Here is a 25485-nt window from a genome sequence, read left to right on the forward strand (position 1 = left end):
CTTAAAGAAAGGTATACTTTATATAAGATTAATATTCTTATATTCCTTATATAATATAAATATTATAAAGGATTTATTATAAGTTATAAATATACCTTATGCTTTATATAATACTTCTTAATTTATACTTCTTCTTAAATAAAGATAAGTTATTAATATAAGTTTAAAAGTAAGAAAAAAGAAGAGAGAAAAGCATAAAGCTTTATATATAGTAGAGCTTTTTATACTTCTAGCTATAAAAACTTCTTATAATAACCTCTTTAGTTAAGAAGTTATCTTTATTTAGTAGTATTTATAACACCTCACTAAAAAGTTTAATAAAGCTATTACTAAGCTATAAAAGCTTTAGTAACCCCTTTAGTTTTAATATAATTAGCCCTATTATATATAGTACTACTAGCTTTATACTATATAGCTAGTGCTATTACTATTCTACTAATCTATTTAGCTAAAGTATATATTTAACTTTATATAATAATATTTAGAGGGTTTACTTATTAGTAGGAATATATAAGGTTTCTATACTATTTTCCTTAATTAGTAGAGGGTATAAGTTAAAGTACTTATATAGTGTTTTTAGAATTATGCCTATATATAGGGTGAATTTTGCTGTAGTTTTTTTATAGGGGGGCTACGTTATAACTATAAACTTAATAACTTAGTTTTAGATTTTTTAATATTTATAAAAGTTATTACTTAAATATCTTTTTTATATTTAGCTTAAATCTTTTATATATAAAAATATAGTTTATAATAATGAAAAAAATATTAAATCTTTAATTAAAAGTTTTATTAAATATTTAAACTTAAAAATAAAAAAAGTAAGTAAAATTCTTTTAAATCTTTAATTCTCTATAGTTTAGTAATAATAATATTCTAAATACTTATAAGTATATTAAATATAATCCTCTTCTATAAAAGTAGAGATCTTAAAAGTATTTTTATATTAATTCTTAAAGAAGTTTAAAGTATTTAAAATATTTAGGTTAATATATTTCTAAACTCTTATAAGAATATAGTTAAATTTAAGAGAAATAATTTAGCTATTTTAATCCTCTTAAGTTTTTAAGAAGTACTTAGAACTTATAAATTAGTTCTTAATAAAAATAAATATCTTAATAATTAGTTAGTTATAATTAATTTAAAAAGAGAAAAAAAAAAGTCTTATTTATTTTTATAAATAGTTATAATATATTGATAAAAATAAAAATAAAATTTAATAAGCTAAGTTTATAACTATTATATAAATAATAGTTAGAGGAAACTAAAAAGTTAAATAAAAGTATATCTTTTTTAAAAAGATATTATACTTTTAATATACTTTATATCTTAAGCATATTAAGCTTATATAGCTTATATAACTTACTCTTAAGTAAGCGCTTACTAAGGCTCCCTTATAAGGTATATAGTATATCACTAAATACCTCACTATATTTAATAATAATATATATTTCTTAATTTAATATATATTAATTTAGTTTAGCTTTTTTAAACTTTTAAGACTAAAATACTATAAGATACTAATAGCTATATTTATATTTTTATAATATTTTTATAATAAGATATTAAAAGCTATAAATTATAATATATTTATCTTAATTTTTATTAGCTTTTTACTATTAAAATATTATAAAACTAGAGTATATTAGAAAACTAAATAGAGTAATTAAAATATAATTAGTTTTACTTAATTAAACTCTATTAAGTTTAGTTTTTTATTATTTTTATTACTTTTTAGTAATTTAGTTAAAGGTTTTATAATATTTAAGTATCTTAATAATATAGTTTATAATTACTTAATTACTTAATTACTATAGATTACTAAACTATTAACCTATCCTCTCTCTTATATATCACTTACACTACTATTAAATACTATCCCTATTACTACTTTACTATCTACTATCTATACTATTATTAGTAACATTCTCTTTATATAATAGTTAGTATAAAGCGTACTTACTATCTCTATATAAGCTTTATATCCTCTTTAACACCTTTAAGTACTTTAGAGAAGAAGTCCTACTTATTAAAGTAGTTAAAGATATAATTAAACTCTACGTTAATATTATTTAAAGCTTTTTTAGTAAGAAGGATAATATTACTACTTATAGAAACTTTTAAGAAGCTTATTAATAAAGCTATTAAAATAATATACTTTTAGTCTTTTTAAAATTATTCTTTAAATAGGAGCTTCTTATTAAGTATACTAAAGTTAAACTTATTCTAGATATACTATATATTATTTATAGAGATAAGTATACTACTTAATTTATATTTAGTAAACTTAAGTATTTTATATAATATAAATATTATAAAAAATTTATTATAGGTTATAAAATAAAGAAAAAGAATAGGGAAAAATATAAAGCTTTATATATAATAGAGCTTTTTATACTTTTAGCTATAAGAACCTCTTATAATAACCTCTTTAGTTAAGAAGTTATCTCTATTTAATAGTATTTATACCTCACTAAAAAGTTTAATAAAGCTATCGCTAAGTTATAAAAGCTTTAATAACCCCTTTAGCCTTAATATAATTAGCTTTACTATATATAGCGCTATTAACCTTATACTATATAGCTAGCGCTATTACTATTCTACTAATTTATTTAGCTAAAACGTATATTTAACTTTATATAAAAGTTTACTTATTAGTAGGAATATATAGAGTTTCTATACTATTTTCCTTAATTAGTAGAAAGTATAGGTTAAAATACCTATATAGTGTTTCTAAAATTATACTTATATATAAGGTGAATTTTACTATAGTCTTTTTATAGAGGGGCTATATTATAACTATAAACTTAATATACTTTTATTCTTAATAGCTTATATAAATATAAGTTATATAATAAAATAATTTAAAGTTTTATAGTTAGTATTAATTAAGTTCTATAATATAAAGCTATTTACTAATATTAATATTAATATTTAAAACTAGTTAAATTATTATAAACTACTAATAAATATGTAAATTATTAATAGTTTTACTATTTTTATATAAAAGAAAATAATAAAGAAAATTAAATAGAAACCTATATTATTTAGAATATTTAAAATAATATAATACTACCTTTTTTTAAAAAAAACACTCTAATATAAACTTAAATTATATTTTAATTATAACCTTATTATATTATTATCCTATATATATAAACACTTATATTTAATTATATAAGCTGTTAATAGAAATTATCTACTACTACTTCAGTGCTGTATAAATTTTCACCAGCCTCATCTCACTTCAGCCAAAATGACGTTGCCCACAATGCAGCGCTTCATTCGCCGGGGTATTCTGGCTGGATCAGCACAGCTGAGGCCTTTGTCGACCCAGAATAGGCTGACGCTCTCCTACGACTTGCATGAGCCAAGCAAAGCAGGCGCTGGGTTGGTTGCCCCTATCATTTTCCTTCATGGCCTCTTTGGGTCCAAGAAGAACAACAGAAGCATCAGCAAGTGAGTCAACCCGCCATAGACGGATTCCGTTTTTCTGACACACTTCCAGAGTGCTCGCACGTGATCTTGGAAGACCCGTCTATGCATTGGTAAAGGAACTACTCGCAAGTCTTGGCCGCGGTATTGATGATGATGATGCCAGGACCTGCGCAACCATGGAGAGTCGCCTCATGACTGGCATCACGACTACGTACACATGGCAGATGATGTCGCGGGTTTCATAGACCAGCATAACCTCCGTCAACCGACTATCATCGGGCATTCGATGTGAGTAAATGATCACTAGGTTTCAAAGAGATGTCGCGTACTGAGCCATGTCTTCTGAAGGGGTGCTAAGGCTGCCATGACACTTGCGTTGGAATCGCCTGACCTCGTCAAGGACATCGTCGCGGTCGACAATGCGCCGGTGGATGCAGTACTGGAAAGTGGTTTTGGGAAGTATATCCAAGGCATGAGAAGGATCGAATCTGCCAATGTCACCAGGCAGGCAGAGGCGGACCAGATTCTCAAAGAATATGAAAGTGTAAGACTCTCCCGTGCCCAAACGTAGCGCACATTTCATTGACTCTGGCACATAAGTCTCTGCCTATTCGTCAATTCCTGCTTGGCAACCTACACCGGCCCCAAGCAGGGAAGCCGGAGCAAAAGTTTCGAGTTCCACTGGACATCATTGGTCGTTCTTTAAACCACATGGGGGACTTCCCATACAAAGATCCGAGCAAGGTTCGTTTCGAGAAGCCTGCTCTTTTTGTCCGCGGAACCAAAAGCAAGTATGTACCGGATGATGTTTTGCCCATCATCGGGCAATTCTTCCCCAAGTTTCGGTTGGCAGACATCGACGCCGGTCATTGGGTGATATCAGAGAAGCCGGAAGACTTCCGCCAGGGTAAGTTCTCCTTAGTACCGGTCGCGTAGCAAGAACTCACGCATGAGTCGTAGCGGTCGTCGAGTTTCTAAGAGGACCCGAATAGCGGAAGGCGTCATAGAGCGCATGTGCGTGGCAGAGGAGGATAGGGCAGGGTTGTATTCATTCGTAGACAGTCATGGGATAGACAAATATTTAGACACACACCAGGTCCAACTTGACATGCCCCGAATCAGGGGATGCAAACTACGTCACCACAAAGACGCTCCTTGGAAACTGAGCTTTCCAGTCACGAGAACCCGCAATGGGCCATGCTTGTTCCAGGAACGAAGTCGCATTGGTGGTACTGCGAGAGTCTGCTCTTGGTCGAAAACGGACTGCAACAAAAAACGTGTCCGTCCATTCCACATACACACATGACGCCTTTTTCTTTTATATCCTCCAGTCGGATCCCGAAACCCAAGTCTTGCCATCATGATTCGGAAGCGAGGCTGCGCACACCCGGCACAGTGTCTTGAAGAATTGACCATTTACCATTTTGAGGTAACCTAGACCCGCAGCCGCCTTAATGCTACGCCATGTGCAACGACCTAAACAATGCCGAATTTGTTTTCCGGCCGATAGAGCCAGAGTCCCCTGCTGCCGAACCTTCCTCCGTCTAAGTTCTTGCTCCTTAGACTTCTTCAAGAACGCGCTCCTTGAACTCACGCTCAACCTTCTGTCCCTGGTCGTCGGTGCCAGACTCGCCGTGGAGACCCATCAGGGCACCAAGGTCGAACTTGGGCTGCTTGAGGAGCTTGACCTTGCGGATGTGGACCTGAGGACATCGAGTCAGCTCTGAAATTTGCGCGCACCACCACATATGGAATCTGAAACGTACGTTCTGGAGGGGGTAGATGCCCTGGGTGGACTTCTCAATCTCACGGCCGATAACCTCGGGGATGAGCTTGGAGGTAAGCTGGGTGAGGGTGCAGGTGGAAGCCTCACGCTGGATGATCTCGGTCATCTTGCGGCGAATGGCACGGATTTGCGAAGAAGCAGCGTATGTCGTCTTCTTGATCTGGTTGGGGCGGCGCTTGGTGAAAGCGATGGCGAAGAGTCTGAGGAGGTAGTCGTCGGTGGTCTTGACAGTGACGTTGGCCTCAATGAGGGTCTGCCACTTGCGGACGAGGGAGCGGAGCTTATCGGAGGTGAAGTCGAGGCCGTGGAAGTTGGTCAGGCAGTTCTTGCCCTGGACCTCGTCGACGCGGAGCTTAACCTTGCGGAAAGCGTGGTCCTCATCCTTCTGGAGATCCGCCAGAGAGACCTCCAAGATACGGCCCTTGAGGGCATCGTTGGCGTTCTTCAGACCGGTGGTTCTGTTGACCAGGGTCTTGCCGACACTGCAGAAGGAGTCAGCAATCCGCTTGCGAAGTAATCTCCAACCCTCTCTGCGCCCCCTCCTTCAAACCCTCTCGATCGTGTCCTCCGAGTTCGCTGTCGCTCTTCTGTCGCTGCGGGCTATCCGGTTGTTGGAACATCGGGCTGGCAGAACTCACTCTCTGACGTTGAAGGGGGCCGGGGCCTGTCGCGGCATTGTCAGCTACATGTCGCCGAAATTGTGGCTGCGCCGACCCTTACCTTGATCTGGTACCAGTCCTTGCGGGAGAAGGGGTCCACGGTCTTCTTCTTGAGACCCTTCTTGCCCTTGGACAATCTCTTGTTCCTAGAGAAAGCAGAATGGTTAGCAACTGACAGCGAGAATGCGTATGGCAGCGACACTCGACGGCGCGCGCATGGTTATTTGTCTGCGGGAGTGATGTCGCTTACTTTCCAACAGCCATTTTGGGCGGCTGCTATTTGTCTGGCGGATGAACGTTGAGTAGTTGAAAGATTGGAGGGGTGGTGTTTTCGCTGGTGATAAAATTGAGAGCGCAGGTTGTGTGGCCGAAATTCTTAGCGAGTGTGCCCCGTTCGAATTATGTAATCCAGGCGGCCTGCAACCCCGGGACAGCACTGTGCTTGCCCCTGCCCCAAAGTCAGCACCAAGAGACACCAAACTAGATGAGACCGCGCACGGTCCTTCCCGCACTGTAATCACGTGATGCACAAAATCATGAAAAAAATTTGTTCAGTCAGCCCCAAAGACCCACTCCCGGTACAGGGACAGTACCGTACCTCACCTACCTACCTTACGGGGACAGTGCCTACTTCGGTAGGTAGGTACGTAGTGTGGTGTGGGTGTCTCCGGGCAGTGAATGTCACAGGTCAGCCAGGTGTGGCTGCGGCCGCATGGAGAGTGTGGCTGGACGTGGACCATCGGTCGATTGGCGGATCGCCCTACCTCCTGCGTTGAGCACAACGTTCAGATGAACATGCTGCCATTTGCATATCACGATCAAACATTACAATGAAGATTCTCGACTCCCACAATGGCACCAACAGAAGGCATTGATTACCTGACGCCATCCTGCACCCGGGTATCCAGCAAAAAAGTACAACTCTCAGGGCTTCCGCAATTATTTGCTAGCCGCCATCCATCCTTCCCTCTTGCAGAAGGTGTGACGCCCATGATCCCTCCTTCACTCTACCCAAGTGGTATTGTCCGTCCTGTTATGACCGGTGAAGTTGACCTATGGTGTTTCTGTCCTTACTTCTCCAACCAGACCATACAAACGCCTAAGAGGAGCCCCGGTGGCGATTGTCATCTTGCCACCATTCACCTCGTGCCTGTCTTCGTTGCGCATTCGCCGATGCAGCATAAAACCACCATAAAACCCCCTACCTTGTCTTCAGGCTCGTTTTCTTCGGTCGAAACGACAGTTCGCCACTGACATGTAACCACCCTCCGAGGCCATGACATTCCTCGCTAGGTCATACGGCTCATGCAGAACCGTGGACAGCCCGTAGGGCCCCGTCATCATCGTCACCATCTGCCTTTCGTGAGGCATTCAGAAACGTCTCATGCCTGGGACGGGCGGACATTTTTCAACTCTGCCTGCCGTTGTCGCCTTCTTCATCGAGTTGCTCAGACATCTTCCTCTTTGCCGTCACTGCGCCGCTCTCCGTCCCAGGCATCGAAATTGGGAAAGCTGAAATAGCCGTTCGAATCTGGACAACGCATGTCGTCAGCAAAGGTAACTCGTTGCTGTCCAACGTCCTGGGACTTCACGGACAAGGATGGTGCTCCCTGTGACCCTGTACGCGGTTGGCGGACGCCACGGTCACGTCCTCGGCGCTCAACGATGCCATGGGAGGTGCCGCAACCGACGTGGGTGAGTACTCGGGGGCTGGACCGGAATATACTGCGACGCGATTGAGCAACTCGGTAGCTCTCTGAGTTGACTGCGGACTTGATATGGCACCCCGACTGGCATTCGACGTTGTTGTGATGGAAGGCTCAGTTGCACTGGCTCGTAGTAGCCTCGGTCGGCGTCGACGATCTGCTCGAGGCGACGATTCCCTTCTCCTCATGTTGTCATCGTCTCGCAAATCCCGGGCAACGGCCGCCATAGTTGCCAGGTGGATTGTCGTATGATTGAATGGATAAAAAGGATGCTGCCCCGGCTAGCCGTGAACGCTCACGGTTGATTGATCGGTTTTAGCAAAATTACAGTAAGTACGAGCCGGATGGAAATCATGTTTGCCTTTGACCCCCTCCTCACGCGGATATCGTGCACATTATCAACAGCCATCAGGCCCGGCTACCTGGCGGGAGCATCGGTCCACGAGGGGCCGAGCCTGGTCGATGGTTTTCCGCTGACGGGCTAAGCGTGCATTCATTGGGCCACATGGCCGGTGCCTGATGGGACCGGCTCCCAACTATGTGTCTAGAGTTGTATGGGTCGGTGAGCGTCTGTTTGGGCACTTATACGCAAAGGCCATGCATGGCCGGCATCACACATGCAGCTACTGTGGGGTGGCTAACCGTTTGGCTGACCAGTTCCCGCCATTTCCCGCCCATTCCCGGGAGTCGAGTCCAATCCCGGCTGAACACCGCCATTGCATCGCACCGGTCAACGACATGTAACTGGAGAAGCTGGGGGCGGTACATGCGTCGCTGTTCCTTGGCAAGTCTTTTCATACACAATTAACAACACACACACACACACACACACACACACACACAGCACATGCGGATCGGGCCAGGCCAGGCCTAGTTTCCTCACGCGCGTTGGTGGTGCGACAACCATGTTACGTGGTTGTAGTGACGTCTCGTGTCAATTAGCTCACCGGGAGATATCCAACCCAATGGCGTCCGTTACTATATATGGGGCCTTCCCGTCCCTAAACCGCCAGCTTGCCAGTACATGTGACGATGCCGCAGCAATATTCCTACCCGACTTCCGCTGCACCCCTCTTCTTCATGCCGCCGACACAACCAGAGGAAAGGGAATGATATATCACCTGCAGGTCCAACATCTACTCGCCCCATCCATCCGGAGACCGGCGATGATGCGGTTGTTACATGGGGAGGGTCAATAACACAGCTGGTCTTTGCCCAGCATTGAGGCACCTTTGTTTCCACGCTGCTCCCTTGCTCGTTCAACGCACCACCGGCCCAAATTTCTGGATGTGGTGCCTAGTGGTCAATACTGCGGGCATGTCAGCGGTCGATGAATTGTCTCCAACCTGGCGGAACATACTCTTCCCAGAGCCGACCCTGCACAGCCCTCAGCTCTTCTTCCGTCATACGCTTTCCAGCGGTGAAGTACCCTAGACTCTAATGTTAGCACTCAGAATGGTTCGCAGTTTACTTGTGTTGGCTTGCCTGCGGTGATTTTCGCGTCTATCTCGACTCGGGAATCTGCCGGTATCAGTTCCTCTGGGAGTTCTACCCGCTCATGGATGGGAATTCTGCAGACACTGTCAGCGCAATCCCATCGACGTTTCTGGACGTGAAACTCATCGCTCACCCTTGTCCCACGATGGCGTCGTGCTTCATGCTGTTGGAAATAACCTGTTAGCGGTACGACGGCTTCGCTGGGAGAAGCCTCTACTCACTTGCTCATGCTGAGCATGCGATCGATCTTGCGGATTCCAAGCCAGTGGAGGATATCCGGCATCAGGGCCTGGAAACGCATGTCCTTGACACCTGCAATGTTCTCGGTTCTCTTGAAGTAGTCTGAAGCCCGGTCTTCACCCCGCTTACGAGCGTTGTACACGACTGTGTTCCCCGTCAGCATCTATCTCACAAACGTTCTGCGACAGGTCGGCAGCTGCGCTTAGTTCAATCAGGCACGGGCGCGCAACTCAGGGTACACTCACGGTACTATAGCTCTGTGTCAGCTTTGTTCGCATTGAATGAAGGCACGCTAGTTACTCACCTTGGTGACTTCACCGAGAGCTCTGCCTTCTTTCCTGAAGTATATCACAACGCCGCTACCACCATTCTGGGCTTCCTTGACCGCCTCTTCAATGCCAAAGATGAGATAAGGACGACAGGTGCAGATGTCAGATCCAAAGACATCACTGCCGTTGCACTAAGGTACTGTAAGCGGGGAAGTCATTGCCGGAGTCCATGTTGCAAACCTCATCGTGGATGCGCAATGCCAATCGCACCGACTCGTCTGACATCTTGGCGGGATCACCGAAACAGTACACAGTCAGCCCACCTATCCGGGTCAATAGGTCAGCTTGAAGTCGAAATCTGCTTCAGGCCTGCTCACCGATGGGGGGAAGGAAAACTTTGATGTCTCCGCGGGTGATCAACTGACGATTGAGTCAGCCAAGAGCCCGATTTCTGATGAGCCCACATTCCTTACCTCAGGGTAGCTACCCCCCGTGTGCTCGAACAATGATCGCCTCAAGGCCCCCTCGTCTAGAGGCTAAGTTAGATACTCAATGGTCATTGAGATGGGACTATGACGAACCGATGCCAAATCTCTCAGCAACCCCAGGCAGATACCACACCTAGGTCAATGTTAACTGCGTCATTTTCGGTCGTCTTAGTGGCATCGACATACAGGCTCAACGGCAAACTTGGTCACAGCAAGCTCTCCGAGGTTGTTAATACAAACCTTGCCGTCAGGAACGCTAACATCCCAGGTCAGTCAAAGCTAGTTCCACTTCTTGCGTCAAGAAATCTCACAGCCTTCCCGTCCTGACGCTTTCTTCCAGCTCCGGCAGCTGCAGGCGTTAGCACATCGATATCATATGCACGTGTGATCGCGAACCTTCATGTGTGCCTTAGTGATGGCGATAGTCGGGCGGATATCAACTTCAACCTCGTATTAATGCGTGACTGTCTGTGCAGAAGATGTTTTCGAGGTTCTCGTACCATTGTCTCTTTCAATCGTGTCTTTAAAGAGCCACGGCGCCAAATGTCCCCAAGGATCCATGGCCACAATCTTCTTAGGGTCTCCCCATTGAGGAAAGGGTCCAATTTTGGCAGCCGGCTCCGTGTTGGTGAAATCGGGTCTGGAATGTGAGCATTTTGCGAAACGTGCGTGATCCAACAGGGTCTTACCTATGCTCCAGGTTAAGCTGTTTGCTAGCAACAGCCAAAGCATAGTAAATTGAATACGACCCGCCACTGGCAAGAGCTGTGTTAGATACGAAGCATTTGCTGTTCTGCCTGCTGTAATGTATTCTCAGAGGCGTCAGGTATGTTTAACTTACTGAGCTAAGTTCAATAGGTTAGTCCGTACCAAATCAGAAGCTCACCCAAGCACAAACGGTACTCACCTCCGATGGCTACGGTAATGAAACCTGATTAGCCGCAACTGCGTGAATAGTATAATGTGGTGTCAAAGATACGAACCGTTACGTCTTCCAATGGTGGATGAAGATCGGGAAACGACAACTGGACCTCGGCGATGAGGCTCTCCCTCGCCCCAAATCAGGGGCAGAGGCTTGATGCCAATCTGCTTTGGGTATGTTCTGTGTGTTACTTTAGTAGGGGAGCTGAAATGACTTCGAATGCCGCTAGCGGATGGGAGGAAATGGACGGATCAGGAAAAACGGTTCGGCAACGTGAACATACGTTAAAATGATACGGGACGTGAGGCCGGATCGCTGGCTTGGGGACGAAGGAATTGCCGGGGCCTGGAGGGTCAGATCGGATGACTGCTGGTCCGAGCCACCGGCAGCATCGGAGGTGCGGAGTGCTTCGGGGGCTACGCCGATAGCCGGGCTCGGGGCAAGTGCGGCGGCGACATTGGCATCACCAGACAGCTGATGGTATCGCTGGGTCAATGAGTCGACGGCAGCTACAAGGTCCGACTGGGTTTGCTGGATGGAGCGCAGGGAGCCGAGCACCTGGGCCAAGGCCTCTTCGGGGGGGCTTCCAGTACTCATCACTGCCTAAGTTTGAAGATGAGGTTCACGGCACAATACAGGTCTGAAGTGAAAGCAGATGGGGCTTGACGTGGTCAGTAGCAGGTGGGTGGTGATGCGAGGGTTACAGGAGTGAGGCCACAAGGATTGCGAAGCTTGTGAACAAAGAGGGCGAGGAGACGGTAGAAAAGAGGATGAGGGGAGGGAAAGGAGGAGGATAGGAACAAAACCCGCGAAAGTAAGACAAGGTGAAGCAAGTCTGGGGCCAGGATTAAGTTCAGACGGCGGAGTTTAGACGACAAGAAGTTGCCGGAAGCTGGGAGGTTGGAGCCTCTTAAGAAGGACGAGACAAGACGGTGACCACCGATGGCTGGTCCACAGCCGTCTAGGGTGGCAGTTCAACAGATGACTAAATCGGATGAAGAGAGGATTAACTATGTAGCAAACAGATGTAAGGGATGGCAGAATGCGAGGGGCTAAGGCGTTACTGCGATACGCATCTGAATCTAAGGTGACCCTAGGTACCTCGAGCATAGGATTACTGCCTGAGCGAGGCCTTGTGACCTGTCGGAAGGCGCCGCGCATGCACCTCGACCTCCCGCTGCTGGTGGTGCAGTACAGACGCGATTGGAACTTGCACATGCACCTCCTGGCTTTCCTTCTGGGGCTTGAGTCTGCGGCCATCATCTTACTTCATGCACTTCGCAGGTCCCAGGCTCAGGCTTCGGCCTCTTTTGAGTCCCTTCAAAGGCTGTGCATGCCCGTATCCAGCTCTCACTAACCCATGGCAGGATAATGTAGCTGGCTGACAGGAATGATGTCGTACCCAACATGCCTTACGACGTGGTCAATCGCACGGCTGGGAGCACCAGTGTCTAGGATGGAATGGTAGACAACAGATGCGGGGCCGTTCGTACCTCATGTAACGTGGAGGAAGAGATAGGTAGGATATGTGTTAGGTATGCGGCGGCCAGCGCCAAAGATAAGGGTGCACCCGACGAGATCCCCGGCAGGTGCCTTCAGATGTCTGGTGGGCTGTCTCTGCCCCTGCGTTTCCCCGCAGTAGCCGCGGGCGTGGAGCTGACCTAACCTACCTTCCATGGGTGCCTAGCACCCTACCTAGGTAGGTAGGTAGACACTCCAAGGCGGTTATCTGTCTTCGATACTACAATTAATAGGTATATACGAATAGATGGATAGCAGATCTGCGGATGAGGCTGGCTACCTACCTAGTGAATGAGGTCACACCATCATTGAGCGGCAGATGTACAATTAACACGCCTTCCGCAGTATACGATGTGAACTGCTACCTGCTGCCGGACTCCGATCTCCGAGGCTAACTGGACCTTGTTCTCGGCTGGGCGCCGCTGGGCTCAATGAGGGCCACTGGGCGACCCCCCCCCTTCAAAGATGTGAACTCTACACCTACACTACCTGCGTTGTAGTACGAGGGAAATGCCAAGGGCATCTTCTTTACGCTTCCTCCAAGGATGCCGAGCAGCCTACTCAGACTGTAGACTCGCTCAAGGCTTTGTGACATTGGGTAACTGGTTCGATCTAGTTAGATACCTAGGTAGGCATCGTGATGAAATCTCACTTGCCTTAATAAGCCTGGCAGCACCAGCAGGCTTTCCTCGAGGTAAGGTTCCTACGTTACGTAAAACGGGTACACCGGCTATTTATTAGGTAAGCCGCTTTCAGTGCATCGTCCCCTGCCGTTGATACCCCGCTTCCCCGATAAGCCACGGGGTTGACTCTTTCTGCCGTGTGATAAGAGCTTTCAAACTGACCGCAATTGCTAAAACGGGTCCACTACGTCTGCCCGCCTTGCGCCGCGCATCCTTCGAAATCCTAGCATTGATCGCGTTCACACGCTGCACCTCCATCCTCGCATGCCACACTTCCTCAAGACCCTGCTTTGCTGCTGATCGCTGTTCCGTCTGGCAATCGCGCAGCTCTCATTTTTCACCGCCTCCTCCGTCAGGCTTATAGCACATCTAACGACTGTTATCCAACGCGCTGGGCGCGCTCTTATTGGCCATTCAAGACTTTCGGCACCATGGGAAAGCGCAAGAGTTCGTCGAAGCCTCAGGGCCCCAAGAAGGTTCGTCCACATGGCCTCGAATGCGAATTGCCAAATGCTGACCCCTGAACACAGAAGGATCCCCTCCCGACCAAATTCACATGTCTTTTCTGCAACCACGAGGACTCCGTAGCTGTCAAGCTGGATAAGAAGGCGGGTGTCGGCTCGCTGGACTGCAGAGTGTGCGGTCAGATGTTTCAATGCAGCATCAACTGTAAGCTCTCTTGTTCAAACATGTCTCTCGCTCGCTTGGGCTAAATCATATTCAGACCTCTCGGCTGCCGTCGATGTATACGGTGAATGGGTAGACGCCGCAGGTGGGCCCCCCCTTGTTGGAGAGCAGATTCACAAGTATGAAGGTCGTTATTGACACACGAACAGATGCGGTTGCCAAAGAAGCACCCGCCGGTGGAAGTGGCCTGAACAAGACTTCTGGTGCCCGGCGCGCACCTCCGAGCCGACCGATGAACGACGACGACGATGATGACAGAAGATACGGAGGCGAGGGCATTGATGCAGATGACGATGATTACTAGAGGAGGCAAAGATACCGTGAGACACGCGTTGAGTGTCGCATACCATCCACACCTTCAGCCCAGGTACACCCATACTGACTACGGTCTGGAGGGCTATTGGTTAGAGCAGCCCAGAGCATCGAAGCTCCGAAGACGCACGATAACCCTGTTTGTCCGATGCGCGCACCTTTAGACGGTGTAGAAGCGGTCGCCGAAGTCGCCAAGGCCGGGAATGATGTAGCTGTGATAGCGAGTTAGCAATCGCAATGATGGCATCGTGAGATGCACAGGTACCGACTTTTTTTCATCCAAACCCTGTAAAGAATAATGTTAGATGCCAGTACCTAAGGACATAGGATGTAGGGCAATGGGCATCTTACCTGGTCCACGAATGCAGTGACCACTCTGAGCTTTGGGAATTTTGATGTGAAGTTCTTAATGCCTTCGGGACTCGCGATCAGATTAAGGAAAAGAATCCGGTCTTCTGGGACACCTCTAGCTTTGAGGACCTGAACAGCCATGATGGCCGATCCACCTGTTTAGCGTGGACGTTAGTAGCGATTCCACTCATGATGACACGATTGAGTAAAAGTGCGGGATTTCTCAAGTATTGAACATCGAAGTCTCCTTCATACATACCTGTGGCAAACATAGGGTCTAGCAACAAAACCCAACGCTGGGCAATGTCTTCCGGAAGCTTGTCGTAGAACAGCTTCGGCTGAGCCGTCTCCTCATCTCGCTGAATCAGGATCTTGCCAATTCTTACGGACCTACAACAGTCCCGCAAGCCTTGCTCCATGGCCTCGCCAGCACGCATGATGGACACGCCACAGATCTTGCCCTGAAACATGAGACCCGAGTAGGTCCGGCCTACAGGCGTCGTCACATCATGTTCAACTGTGGGCAAGTGATTTAAGCCCTCCTCAACCAGCAGTCGAATTATGCGATTGGAGTAGAAAATGAAGTCACCACGCTCGGTGTTCTTATCCCGAATGATACTACAAGAAGTGTTAATAGGTGGTTCGTGGAACTTGGGCAAACCTGTCTGGCGGGGGGCACTATGCTCTTCGCATAATCACAGCAGCGCTCAGCTAGATTATCGGGCAAGACATTCGACTCACGTTAGAAGTGCAATTAGCTGAGGTGTCTGGGGGAGGATGATGACATTGTCCAAGTTCATCTCAGTTGAGACGGTTGCCGAAGGCTTTTGGCTCTCGGAGCGATACAACGGTCCGACGCACTGGGTCGGGCCACTGACGCCGGTGACCTTCGAATCTTGGCTGGCCATTTCGAAAAGCAGCTGTCGCTGGCTTGGTTTGACCTTGTTTTCCTGTTTTTTAAGAACCAAAAAAAAAAGGGCAGGCAGGAAAGCGATGATTGCTGAACCAGGTGACCAGGCAAAAATGGGTGAATGAGGGGTTGATGGGTTTAGTTGGGAGTTCGTCCAAAGCTTGGACGGTTCGATTTAGAGACGTGAGCTAAAGCCAGTGTCTAATCAAGGAGCTGCAATCGTCTGCCAGACTGGAATGCGAACTGCAGAGCCCCGACGTAATATGGGCACGGAAGCCGAAAGGGTTGGAATGAGAAGTGTCACGAGACACAATGGAGCTCGCCGTCCGCCGCCGCCAGAATCCTGCTGAGAGGCGCTCAGCTTAGGGTAAAGAGGCGGAAGCAGACTTACAGGGACACTAACGCAACGCGAAGTGCGGATACCTTAATGCAGGGCCGGGGAGGGGCAGTCAAGGGATCAACCACTGCCAGTTCTCACCTTGGGTTTTTAGGTAAGGTGACAAACGAGGCACTGTGAAGAGATAGGGACGTGTGGGGTTGTTAAAGTACCATTTTCGTTTCCCAAACACCGCGTTATCGGGCTGTTTTTCTTTATATGCCTATCTGTACAAAGGTACATGCCCTTCCTGTCTCTTTAGATGTTACTCTCCTCTTTCTGTCTTCCTCGATCTCCTTTGCTTCTTATTTTTACCTGTGTAAACGAGACACTCATCATGTAGGGAACCCGGGAATGGAGCATGATGTACATACTTCTGATTAAGTGGTCGCAGCTTCAGTAATTGACTTAATAGATATCGCACAACCGGGGCATTGATGCAGTGGACGCAAATGGCAGGGGAGAAGGCGGTACGTACCCTCATCGGTAAGGTGCCATGCGCCTGCGCAAGGCGTAGAAGGTCAGACCAGGAGAGAAAAGCATCTGCCGTCCCCCACGCGCGCGATCTGTGGCCAAGGAACAAAACAGCAAAAGGTAACCTTGCTTTCGAAAACAACTGTGCCTCTTGCAAGGTGCCAAAATAACTGCAGAACCTCGCCACCAATCGCCAACTGTCGCGATCAATCACTTCCATCGCACCGCTATCGCCATCACCTTTAGCCGCAGGCGCGCTCTTGAGTGTCTCTTTCCCAAGGCCCCGACTAGACATATTCGCGCCTCTTCACGCCTCGACCGTTCTACCACAACGTGCCCTGTAGCATCTGTTGTACATTTCGGAGCACTTGACGCCGGCTTTGCTTTTCCTTCGGCTCAGAGCTCTTCGCCAGCTACGATTCACACTAGCTTGCGTTCGACGGCGCATTATTTTGACAGCAGCCGACCGCGAAAGCACGATACCCACGCCCGTTCGAACTTGTGTCGCCGTCGCATCAATCGGCAGTTAACCGTCCCCTCCGTTCCTACTCCTCTGCCGCCCCCTCTCTCCTGCATGGAGCGTGTTGCTCACCAAAAGGTGCAACGGGATTGCTAGCCCTTCCATAACGTGTCGCAGCGTCGCATACTCTTTGTCGGTATAGATTTCCACACAATATGGCTACTCAAGATGGGCCCAGCGTTCCTCGGAAGAAGACCACGACTTACGGCAAGACCTCGCGCAAACGACCTATACACGCGTTTCTTGAACTGTCGAATAGCTCGCAACGTGCCAGCAGTGATGGAAAAGACACCCCCACGCAGCGTATTCCCACAGACCCGAACCGAGACCCCTATGATATGTCCGATGACGAGCCTACGCACCTGCCACCATCCCTCTCTCGACGCGCCGCAGCGCAGCTGGACCAGTTAACCAACATAACTCCGGATGCTCCCGCAAGCTTCAAGAAGAGGAAAGTACCAACAGCCGTTACTACCAAGGCCGACCGCAGGCCCGGTAGTCACCCCGTTCCGCATGCTGCGCAATCAACACTGCCCTCTCATCCACGCCGTATCAAGTCGTCTTTCGACTCGAGCAGCGCAACATCCCCCCGCCTCGCGAAGCATGAATCAAAGCCGTCATCGTCCAAGCCTGAGCCTAAGGTGAGATCCATACCGATACCGGGACCTACGCCGAACCTTGAGCCAGAAAAGTCTGTACGTCACCAGCAGGGTGAGGCGTCTCTTCTCGATGCTCAGGCCGCAGTCGAAAGCAACATCCGGCAGAAGAGCGAAATGATTTCGCAGATACGGCATAAAATACCAGCGCGCTCCCCTCTGACAGAACCCAGATTCATACGGGCGGCTTCGATGGCAGTCGAGTCTTCTATCCCAAAGCAGAAACGCCTAAACGTGGCAAGGCGCGTACGCTTGATCGACCAACTGGCAGCACAGAATGATGAAGATAGTTCTGACTACGAGTCTGACGCGTCTGATGTGACGGAGGGGGGCATTGCAGAGATGGCCAAGAGCCAAAGTTCGCTTTCTACGCCGATGAGGCCCACAGACGCAGCGATGACCCCAAGGCCGTCGACGCGACCAAAACCGCTTTTGAGTCAAAGAAAATTCCGGTCGACGTACGGAGAGCAGAGGACACTCAAGGCAGACGAGTCAGGCGGAGACGGTCTTGGAAGCCAAATGAGTCTGGGTATTGATAGTCAGCTTGACGTGTCACCTCCTCCAATGTCTAAGCTGGCGTCATTCTCCTTTGAGGAAGAGGAAATGGAGGAGGTTCCGTCATCCAAAGGCGGCGGCATTATTGACATCCATGCTCTCAGGCAGGCCGGTGCCAATCATCGGTTCGCAGACAGTATGGCTGATCTCCTGGATAGAGTAGGAACTCCTCAGCCGCCAAAGTCGCAGTCTTCTCGCTCAAGACGTACGGCACTACTAGAGCTGGCCACCAAACTCCGGGACAAGACGTTCGTACGCCAATTCCGAGACCAAGGTGCCAAGGATGCCTTATTCCGGGCAATTGGTACTGAGGAGGATGTTATCAGTGGATTTATCCTCTTGTCCGTCCTTCTGGTGCTCTTCACGTCATATTCGGTTCCTCATCTAGTTCCACAGCTCCAGTCTGAAGGCATCGCGCAACTGGCGTCTACGATGTTTGACGAGGACGAGGACATCATTAGCCTTGCTAGTCAGCGGAAGTCAAATCTCTCCAAGAATGGGCAAGGTTCTTTGGCCATGCTGCGATTGACTCTGGAAAGGTTGGAGGTTTGGAAAGGCTCGCCCCCGAGAAACTTGTCGCCAAGAATATTGGCTCTCAAAGTCCTGTCCTTGTTATGCAAAGACAATGATGGTCTGGCTACGAGGGCCATTCTCGCAAGCTTGACGGATCGTTTGTTTGGGTTTGTCAAGAAAGGCTGGGAACACAGTCGTGCTCAGGGAATGGGAACTACCGAAGGTGGGATCGCGCTGTCCCTTTTGGAGGGGTGCTCGATTATGGCCATGCAGTCCGAGGCTGGCCCCCAATGGACCAAACGCTACTTGCCCATCCTCGCAGACATCCTCACGGCAGCCATGTCTCGGCCAATGGCAGAGTTCGGTGAATTCGAGTCCACAACGCTGAAACTAGCTCTGAACACAACGAACAACAACCCGACCGCAGCTGGCGCATTTAGCAGGGGTGAACTCTTTCGAGAGCTGGCTGCCACCAGTCTCGCAGCGTTTGAGTTGCTAGAGCAGTCCATCCGCAACGGGGCCTTTTCTAAAGATATTTACGAGATGCTCATGCTAATGCTTGGGGTCATGATTAATACCTCTGAGCATTGCCCCTCGACCCGCCAGTCCGTTGACGCTTGGCAAGGTGATGATGGATCACCCCTGGAAAAGCTAATGGAGGTTTATCTAGATAACCGAGAATCAGCTGTCATGGTGAGTTAACTGCCCAATGAAGACTATGGGTTCAATGAGACTGACAACAAAATCATAGGCCGACTCTGTAGAAAAGACATCAGTGGCCGTAGCCCATGGCTATTTGGCCATTCTTCTGGGCTACCTTTGTCTGGGATCTCAGGTTCGGCGACGGTTGGAAGAGAAAAGCCAAGGGAGGGGCATCAAGTATCTACTTGATTCGATCCAAGAGTTTATGGCCTTGCACGCAAAGGTTGACACAGACGAGCTGACGACGAGCCTACAAAACCTAGTCAACGAGCTGAGGCAGAAGGGCAGGGTACCCGCATGACAAACTCGACCGCGTGGCACTCTTTACGACGACATGAGGGGGCAGAAAGTGCCCGGCATTTTACAAGACGATGAAATGACTTACAATGTATAATGTCCACTGACACCTGCGTACCACGTCCCCGAAGATAGGTGACAGCTAATAACATTGGCCCTGTTCGCGTGGGTGGCCTATTTGTTTTTTGGGCCAAATGTTTCTATCTGAGCTATGGCTCATCTGGGAGGCCTTGCTGTCCAGTAGAGGAGGTTAAGAACGCTGAGAGGTCGGGCTTCTCACGCGAACTGATAGTAGGAGGAATTTCCGGTTGAAATCTGGTTACTACCTAGCTAGCTAGGCACGGGCTATGTAACATCTGCTGTTATCGTGTATGAGTATGGAAGTCGACCAGAACTTTTTCGGCTTTGAATGCATTGGAAATGATACTATAATGCGTCCAAAAGGGGAATGGAAAGTGAAAGCCCCGAGAATAGGCCAATGCGAGCGGGAACTCCTCTAACCGACTGGTAAAGCCGAAGCGTGACAGTGAGGCTGTCTTACCTCAGGCACCTGGCTTCTTCATCTTGGGCCCGCAGGGGAGGGCAAGCGTCACCGCACTACACTATGTGTACTACGGTAGGTATGTTACCGTATGTAAGGTACCTTACCTACCTTACCTTAGGTACCTCCACTTGCACTCACCGACCCCAAAATACGCAGCCCCGCGGTGTGTGACAGTGGCGGGCAGCCCAATGCAGCTGCTTGGGCGTGCTGCTCATTCCACCAAGGTCCCTGCCGACACCTCTAATTAGTGGGACATGGCAATTTGTTAGTGGGAGGGTCTGTCACCGGGGACGGGGAGTTTGGCACATGTATGGTTCCCGCGACTGCGGGAAGTATCTATCGCCTTCACACACCTCTCACATCTGCAACTCCATCCCGATACCGCCTTATCCCCCACCAAAGCGCCCTGTTGAACCTCAACTGGTGCATCGCACGTCTTCCGTATGTGATTGAAACCAGTCACCTTCCTATTCTTTGACACTGACTGACCATCATTCAAGCCAATTTCGCACGAGAAGCCGAGCCGAAACACGCTCGTTTGAGTACCAGATAAATGCCAGCGCCAAAGAACAGGAAGGTGGCCATTGTTGGCAGTCGGTCCGTCGGTAGGTCAAACAGTCGCTGCTTTCCTAGAGTCGAACTGGGTTGGGGCCTCGCTCCTTTTGTTGTGACTGTGGTTTGTGTCGAGATGAACCATCCGACAGTTCATGACGTCCTTTTTGCTGATGACGGATCACCCGACGCATAGGCAAATCTTCGCTTGCCGTTCAGTTTGTCGACGGCCATTTTGTTGACAGCTACTATCCGACCATCGAGAATACCTTTAGCAAAACCATACGTTATAAGGGGCAGGAGTTTGCTACAGAGATAGTTGACACTGCTGGCCAAGTACGTCGCCGGCCAACACACCCCTCGCGTTACCGACAACTCGATCGATACGGGGCAAACGCGGTCGAAATGTAGACTGCCGCTGACAGCCTGTTCTACTAGGATGAATACAGCATTCTGAACTCGAAGCACTTCATTGGCATCCACGGGTATATGCTAGTGTACTCCGTCTCTTCGTTGCCATCATTTGAGATGGTGCAGGTTATTCGAGAGAAGATATTGAACCACCTGGTACGTCTGGAGTCCTTCATCCTCTGGGAAAGCGAGCAAAGCTAACGATCGGACTGGTCGCTTCCAGGGCACTGAGTCGGTGCCGATTGTCATCGTCGGCAACAAGAGCGATCTGCGTCCCGAGCAACGCCAGGTCAGCGCCGAAGAGGGAAAGAAGCTATCCGAAAGGATCCAGTGTGGATGGACCGAGGCGAGCGCGCGTTATAACGAGAACGTCTCCAAGGCGTTTGAAATACTGATCGCACAGATCGAGAAGGCACAAAATCCAAACGAGGCCGCGGAAGGCGGCAAATGCACACTCATGTAGCGATTCATAGATTATCTGTAACAATACCAACGACGTTCTTGTTTTCCTCCAGCGGACGTGCCCAATTGTAAGCGTTGTTGCTGTTGAAATGAACCAGCGACTGGAACCAGTTGGGCATAGGCATGCAGATGTCTCATGGCTTTCGCCATATGCAACCCTCCAAAAAACCAAGGTTCAATCTCTCGCGCCGGCTAGATATGGCATGGTGTTCCTTTTTGACTTCCTACGAACTCACTGCAAAATGATGCGAAGACCATGCACTTTCTTGGTAAACTCAGCATAATTACATGCATGTGTGACATGCCATGAACTGGTGAATCTGGACAGGTTTGGCTTGGCTCTATGATAAGATAAGGTAGTGGCTGCATGATACACTGCCTAATCAACAAACAGAGAGTTGCAGCTTGCGCCGACCTGCATAACCGCTCCTCAAATTGGGCACATCACTTCATGCTCTAACACCGATGGGGCTGACCCCTAATTGGTTCTACGTTTCTGGGAAGCCTCCATGCGAACCCTGCGTAAGGTATGAACTTCCTCCCAATGCCTGGGCGACATCCAATAATCAGAGACCTTTAGACCTCTTCAACTAACCCCTTTCCTTTCGCGTCGTGTTAGAGAAGTCAACTGAGTTGTTGCCCCCGTCTCGACGGCGATTTCCGAAGATATTGCTGCGCGCCACACTGGTGAACTTGCGGCACATTTCAACGATTGTCTTCCTTTCAAAACCACGTGGTCTTGCGCGCCCAGGGCTCAGGCGACTTTGAGTACTCTTGGACGTCACGACTTAGCCACCTCTCTTTGTGTCTTCTTCCACCGTGAGCGAGTTCTTTGCAGTTACTTTTGCAAAGGCAATGCACAGTACTGATTCAATCCAAGACAATCATCGAGCCAAGCTCAATTGCTTGGAGGAACATTAAGTCGATAAACCTGGCCTCGTTTCTTCGATTCTCCTTCGACCCCTTCATCTCACTGTTAGTTGCATCAAATCAATCTTATTCGCTTCACCGAAGTTCTGAATTCGACAGCATGGCGAACACCATGATCTGTCCCTTCTGCGGAATCGCCGGCGGCGGTGAATACGAGATGTTGACGGTGTGTTCACGAATCAGACGCGAGTCATTGAAACTTGACACTGATCGGCTTCCCAGCATATGGAATCTTTTCATCCAGAAGAAGACCAGGCCTCATCATCACAGGCAGCTCAGGAGCAGTATGCTGAGTGCCCCATCGAAGGATGCGGCGAAGTGCTCTCTATAGCTGAGATGGACTACCACGTTGACCTCCACGTCGAAGAACAGCGGCAAGGGGTCGGCGGTCCGTCTGAGGACCAGACGGCCGACGGCACCACGAGCTCCAGAATGACCACCGAAGTCGGGGCCGTGAGCAGCAGCAGTCATGCTGGTAGCGGATCTGCAGGTGACACGCAGAGGGCTGCCATACAGCAATGGGGCCAGCTCTTGTCAATGCCCCAGCCCAAAGAAAAAGTCGCGACAGGGGACAAGCGTTTGGGAGTATGCCCGCTTAGACGACGTGTCGGTGTCCTCACATATGCTGACAGGTACCAGAAAGCCGAGCTGGGCAAATACGCGCATGAACAAACCATGCCTGACTGGCTGGTTTCGCTACTTCACAAAGGCGGGGAGGTAACAAGCGACGGTTCGTACATCTTTCAGGCCGTGATGGACCGCAGACTAAGTTTCAGGGGTGATCAACGTTCTCGAACAGCTTCTTCGGCAGAGCAGGTCTACAGAATATGCGTATCTCTGTCACCCCGCCGTGCAACACGTGTCTAAGCTGAAGAAAGAAGGTAGTCAAATCTCACTTCCCTCCGTCCCGGCACATATTGACATAAGTCGAGGTGGTTTCTGCGGCTATCGCAACATACAGATGATGGTTTCTTACATCAACGGTGCGAACGCCTACGGCAGAGATCAGTTCAGGGGACGTTTGCCCACCATATTCGAGATACAAGAGTACATCGAAAATGCGTGGGATATGGGCATTAACGCCCAAGGCCGCCTTGAAACGGGAGGTATCAAGGGCACTCGTAAATATATTGGAACGCCGGAGGTGAGACTTTCCTTTTCGAGGAATGCATACACCGACTAAGTGCAAATTACAGGCTCAAGCGCTCTTTGTCAGCCTTCAGATACCGTGAGTATGCAGACTTCAAATCTCTTCTCAGCACGCCGTTGACAGGACCGTAGGTGCACTGCTCAGGGGTTCAAAGATGCGGAGCCAGGGAGATCCGAAGCCAAATTGATGTATGCTGTTGAGCAGTACTTCAAGCATGGAATGCAAAGCCCACCCGCCAAAGTTACATGCACGCAGCTTCCGCCCATATATTTCCAGCATGCCGGTACATAGAAGTGCTCTATCAGACCTGTCGACACTAACTGTTTGCAGGGCACTCGTTGACAATCGTGGGTTTCGAGAGACAAAAGAATGGCCCTTCGAATCTGCTGGTTTTCGACCCCATGTTCCGCGATGCGCCTGCACTCGCCCGACTTATAGGCCAAACTTTCAAGCACAGGTCTGCCGATGAATCGCTAAAGCCCTATCGTCGCGGTTCTAAATACCTTCGCCGATATCGCGAGTTCGAAATTCTCAGGTAAGCGACCACTAGCGTGATGCGTACATTATCGCCCCAAGTTGACACTGCGTCGCAGACTCGACGGGTCGCACCTCAGCCCTCCACAGAGCAGCAGATAGCGATTCCGCGAACTTCATGTCATGTGGAGAGACAAGCGCCAATTGGCCCTCGACGCGCTACTAAGAGACTTAGTCTGCCTTCTGGGCAAACCACTCCTGCAGCTTCTTGAGCGCGAGGCCGCGGTGAGAGATCTTATTCTTCGCGGTCTTATCCATCTCGGCGTAGCTGCGTTCATTTACTAAGAGGTTTGTTGGAGACGAGGACCAGAGTGGGACTTACGTTTGACCATCGTACTCGAAGATAGCGTCCCAGCCTCAACCTCGTCAGAATCAAATCAGACCCAAGCCTTTACAACTACTCACCGAAATCCGTGGGACCCCGGGGTGGCACAATCTTGCCCTGTATGTAGCATAAGCCTTTGAGCACAAACGGCGTTCTAATGATCATCGTCCACTTCTTACCCTAGTGCGACCTTGAAAAAGGACTGGCTCATGGCCAGGGCCAGGAGAATAAGCAAAAGTACAGACAGCGTCGGCAGACTTATCCGAGTAAGCGGCAAGGAGGTTGTTCAAACCTTGATGCCCAATAGACTGCATAAACCACTTGCTGGAAACCATCAGTGTCTCGCAGCAGTGCCAAAAAAACGACAGCCAGGGAAGATAGAGAGCCGAGGTGTGGGTAAGTAGTCGCGCAGACCTACATGTATGGACCAGGGAGGTCGTTGAGAGCCTTGAAACAAAGACATGTGTCCTCGACTAGAACAGGGCCCTGGACCTGTTGAGGTAAAGGATATAACTCAGCGTTTAGTTAAAACCGTATCGCTCACAAGCATCTCACCGTGTCTGCAGCCTTACGGCACTTCGCGATCGTGACCTCTTCAACAGTGCCTTGGACTTCATCCAAATCTATAGCTTGACTTTGCACGACGATGGCCGGTTCGAGGATGGCCTTGACCTCGCGCAACTTATTGGCGTTGCCAGTGATGAAGTTAACAACCGGTGACGTCGCCATGGTGAGCACCGCGTGCGTACGATACAGCCGCGATTTGGACGAGACTTGTGGGAGGAGAAGGGAGCAGTAGGGGAAGCCAACTGTTCTTGCAGTGACAACCCTTAATTTTTGCTTCGACTGGATATGTTTTACAGCCTAAGGTGCGTAAGATGCTCTGGGTGGCTTTACGAAGACCGGGGCGATTTTCCATACTATGCTCTATCGGGGCGATGCACGTCTTGGTGCATATTGCGGCTATCTACAGGCCAGCTAAATGGCAATTCGGGAGGAGGCAATCTAGCACAAC

General features: G+C 48.5%; 7 protein-coding genes across 7 annotated transcripts; 3 read left to right on the forward strand and 4 right to left on the reverse strand.

Moving 5' to 3' along the window:
• Positions 1 to 3271: 3271 nt before the first annotated feature.
• On the forward strand, positions 3272 to 4430 carry CGCS363_v004890 (Abhydrolase domain-containing protein; the record flags this gene model as incomplete). Its single annotated transcript, XM_036636739.1, has 6 exons — positions 3272 to 3459; positions 3509 to 3548; positions 3602 to 3726; positions 3787 to 3982; positions 4039 to 4345; positions 4399 to 4430. The coding sequence occupies 6 exons, from the start codon at positions 3272 to 3274 to the stop codon at positions 4428 to 4430; spliced, it is 888 nt and encodes a 295-aa protein (XP_036497358.1).
• Positions 4431 to 4997: 567 nt separating this feature from the next.
• Positions 4998 to 6147, reverse strand: RPS1 (40S ribosomal protein S1; the record flags this gene model as incomplete). The annotated part of the gene is made up of 5 exons (XM_036636740.1): positions 4998 to 5141; positions 5205 to 5706; positions 5863 to 5888; positions 5945 to 6029; positions 6134 to 6147. The coding sequence occupies 5 exons, from the start codon at positions 6145 to 6147 to the stop codon at positions 4998 to 5000; spliced, it is 771 nt and encodes a 256-aa protein (XP_036497357.1).
• A 2738-nt stretch (positions 6148 to 8885) lies between these two features.
• On the reverse strand, positions 8886 to 11602 carry URC1 (putative GTP cyclohydrolase URC1; the record flags this gene model as incomplete). The annotated part of the gene is made up of 17 exons (XM_036636741.1): positions 8886 to 8898; positions 8950 to 9026; positions 9061 to 9160; positions 9220 to 9249; positions 9308 to 9470; positions 9566 to 9575; positions 9631 to 9786; positions 9836 to 9918; positions 9973 to 10015; positions 10069 to 10124; positions 10177 to 10216; positions 10270 to 10339; positions 10395 to 10432; positions 10480 to 10523; positions 10584 to 10723; positions 10773 to 10838; positions 11289 to 11602. The coding sequence occupies 17 exons, from the start codon at positions 11600 to 11602 to the stop codon at positions 8886 to 8888; spliced, it is 1443 nt and encodes a 480-aa protein (XP_036497360.1).
• A 2038-nt stretch (positions 11603 to 13640) lies between these two features.
• CGCS363_v004893 (Transcription elongation factor 1-like protein) lies at positions 13641 to 14200 on the forward strand (the record flags this gene model as incomplete). The annotated part of the gene is made up of 4 exons (XM_036636742.1): positions 13641 to 13685; positions 13740 to 13878; positions 13934 to 13981; positions 14046 to 14200. The coding sequence occupies 4 exons, from the start codon at positions 13641 to 13643 to the stop codon at positions 14198 to 14200; spliced, it is 387 nt and encodes a 128-aa protein (XP_036497359.1).
• A 168-nt stretch (positions 14201 to 14368) lies between these two features.
• On the reverse strand, positions 14369 to 15467 carry FUR1 (Uracil phosphoribosyltransferase; the record flags this gene model as incomplete). The annotated part of the gene is made up of 5 exons (XM_036636743.1): positions 14369 to 14420; positions 14478 to 14494; positions 14560 to 14714; positions 14819 to 15177; positions 15301 to 15467. The coding sequence occupies 5 exons, from the start codon at positions 15465 to 15467 to the stop codon at positions 14369 to 14371; spliced, it is 750 nt and encodes a 249-aa protein (XP_036497354.1).
• A 1527-nt stretch (positions 15468 to 16994) lies between these two features.
• CGCS363_v004895 (uncharacterized protein) lies at positions 16995 to 19566 on the forward strand (the record flags this gene model as incomplete). Its single annotated transcript, XM_036636744.1, has 2 exons — positions 16995 to 19256; positions 19315 to 19566. 2 exons carry the CDS (start codon positions 16995 to 16997, stop codon positions 19564 to 19566), a joined length of 2514 nt encoding a protein of 837 aa, XP_036497353.1.
• Positions 19567 to 24316: 4750 nt separating this feature from the next.
• On the reverse strand, positions 24317 to 25199 carry CGCS363_v004896 (Inosine triphosphate pyrophosphatase; the record flags this gene model as incomplete). The annotated part of the gene is made up of 6 exons (XM_036636745.1): positions 24317 to 24413; positions 24468 to 24501; positions 24551 to 24587; positions 24650 to 24794; positions 24889 to 24962; positions 25026 to 25199. 6 exons carry the CDS (start codon positions 25197 to 25199, stop codon positions 24317 to 24319), a joined length of 561 nt encoding a protein of 186 aa, XP_036497356.1.
• Positions 25200 to 25485: the final 286 nt, after the last annotated feature.

The sequence above is a fragment of the Colletotrichum siamense genome (assembly GCF_013390195.1).
Source record: "Colletotrichum siamense strain Cg363 chromosome Unknown KSG_Cg363_contig03, whole genome shotgun sequence".
NCBI lineage: Eukaryota > Fungi > Ascomycota > Sordariomycetes > Glomerellales > Glomerellaceae > Colletotrichum > Colletotrichum siamense.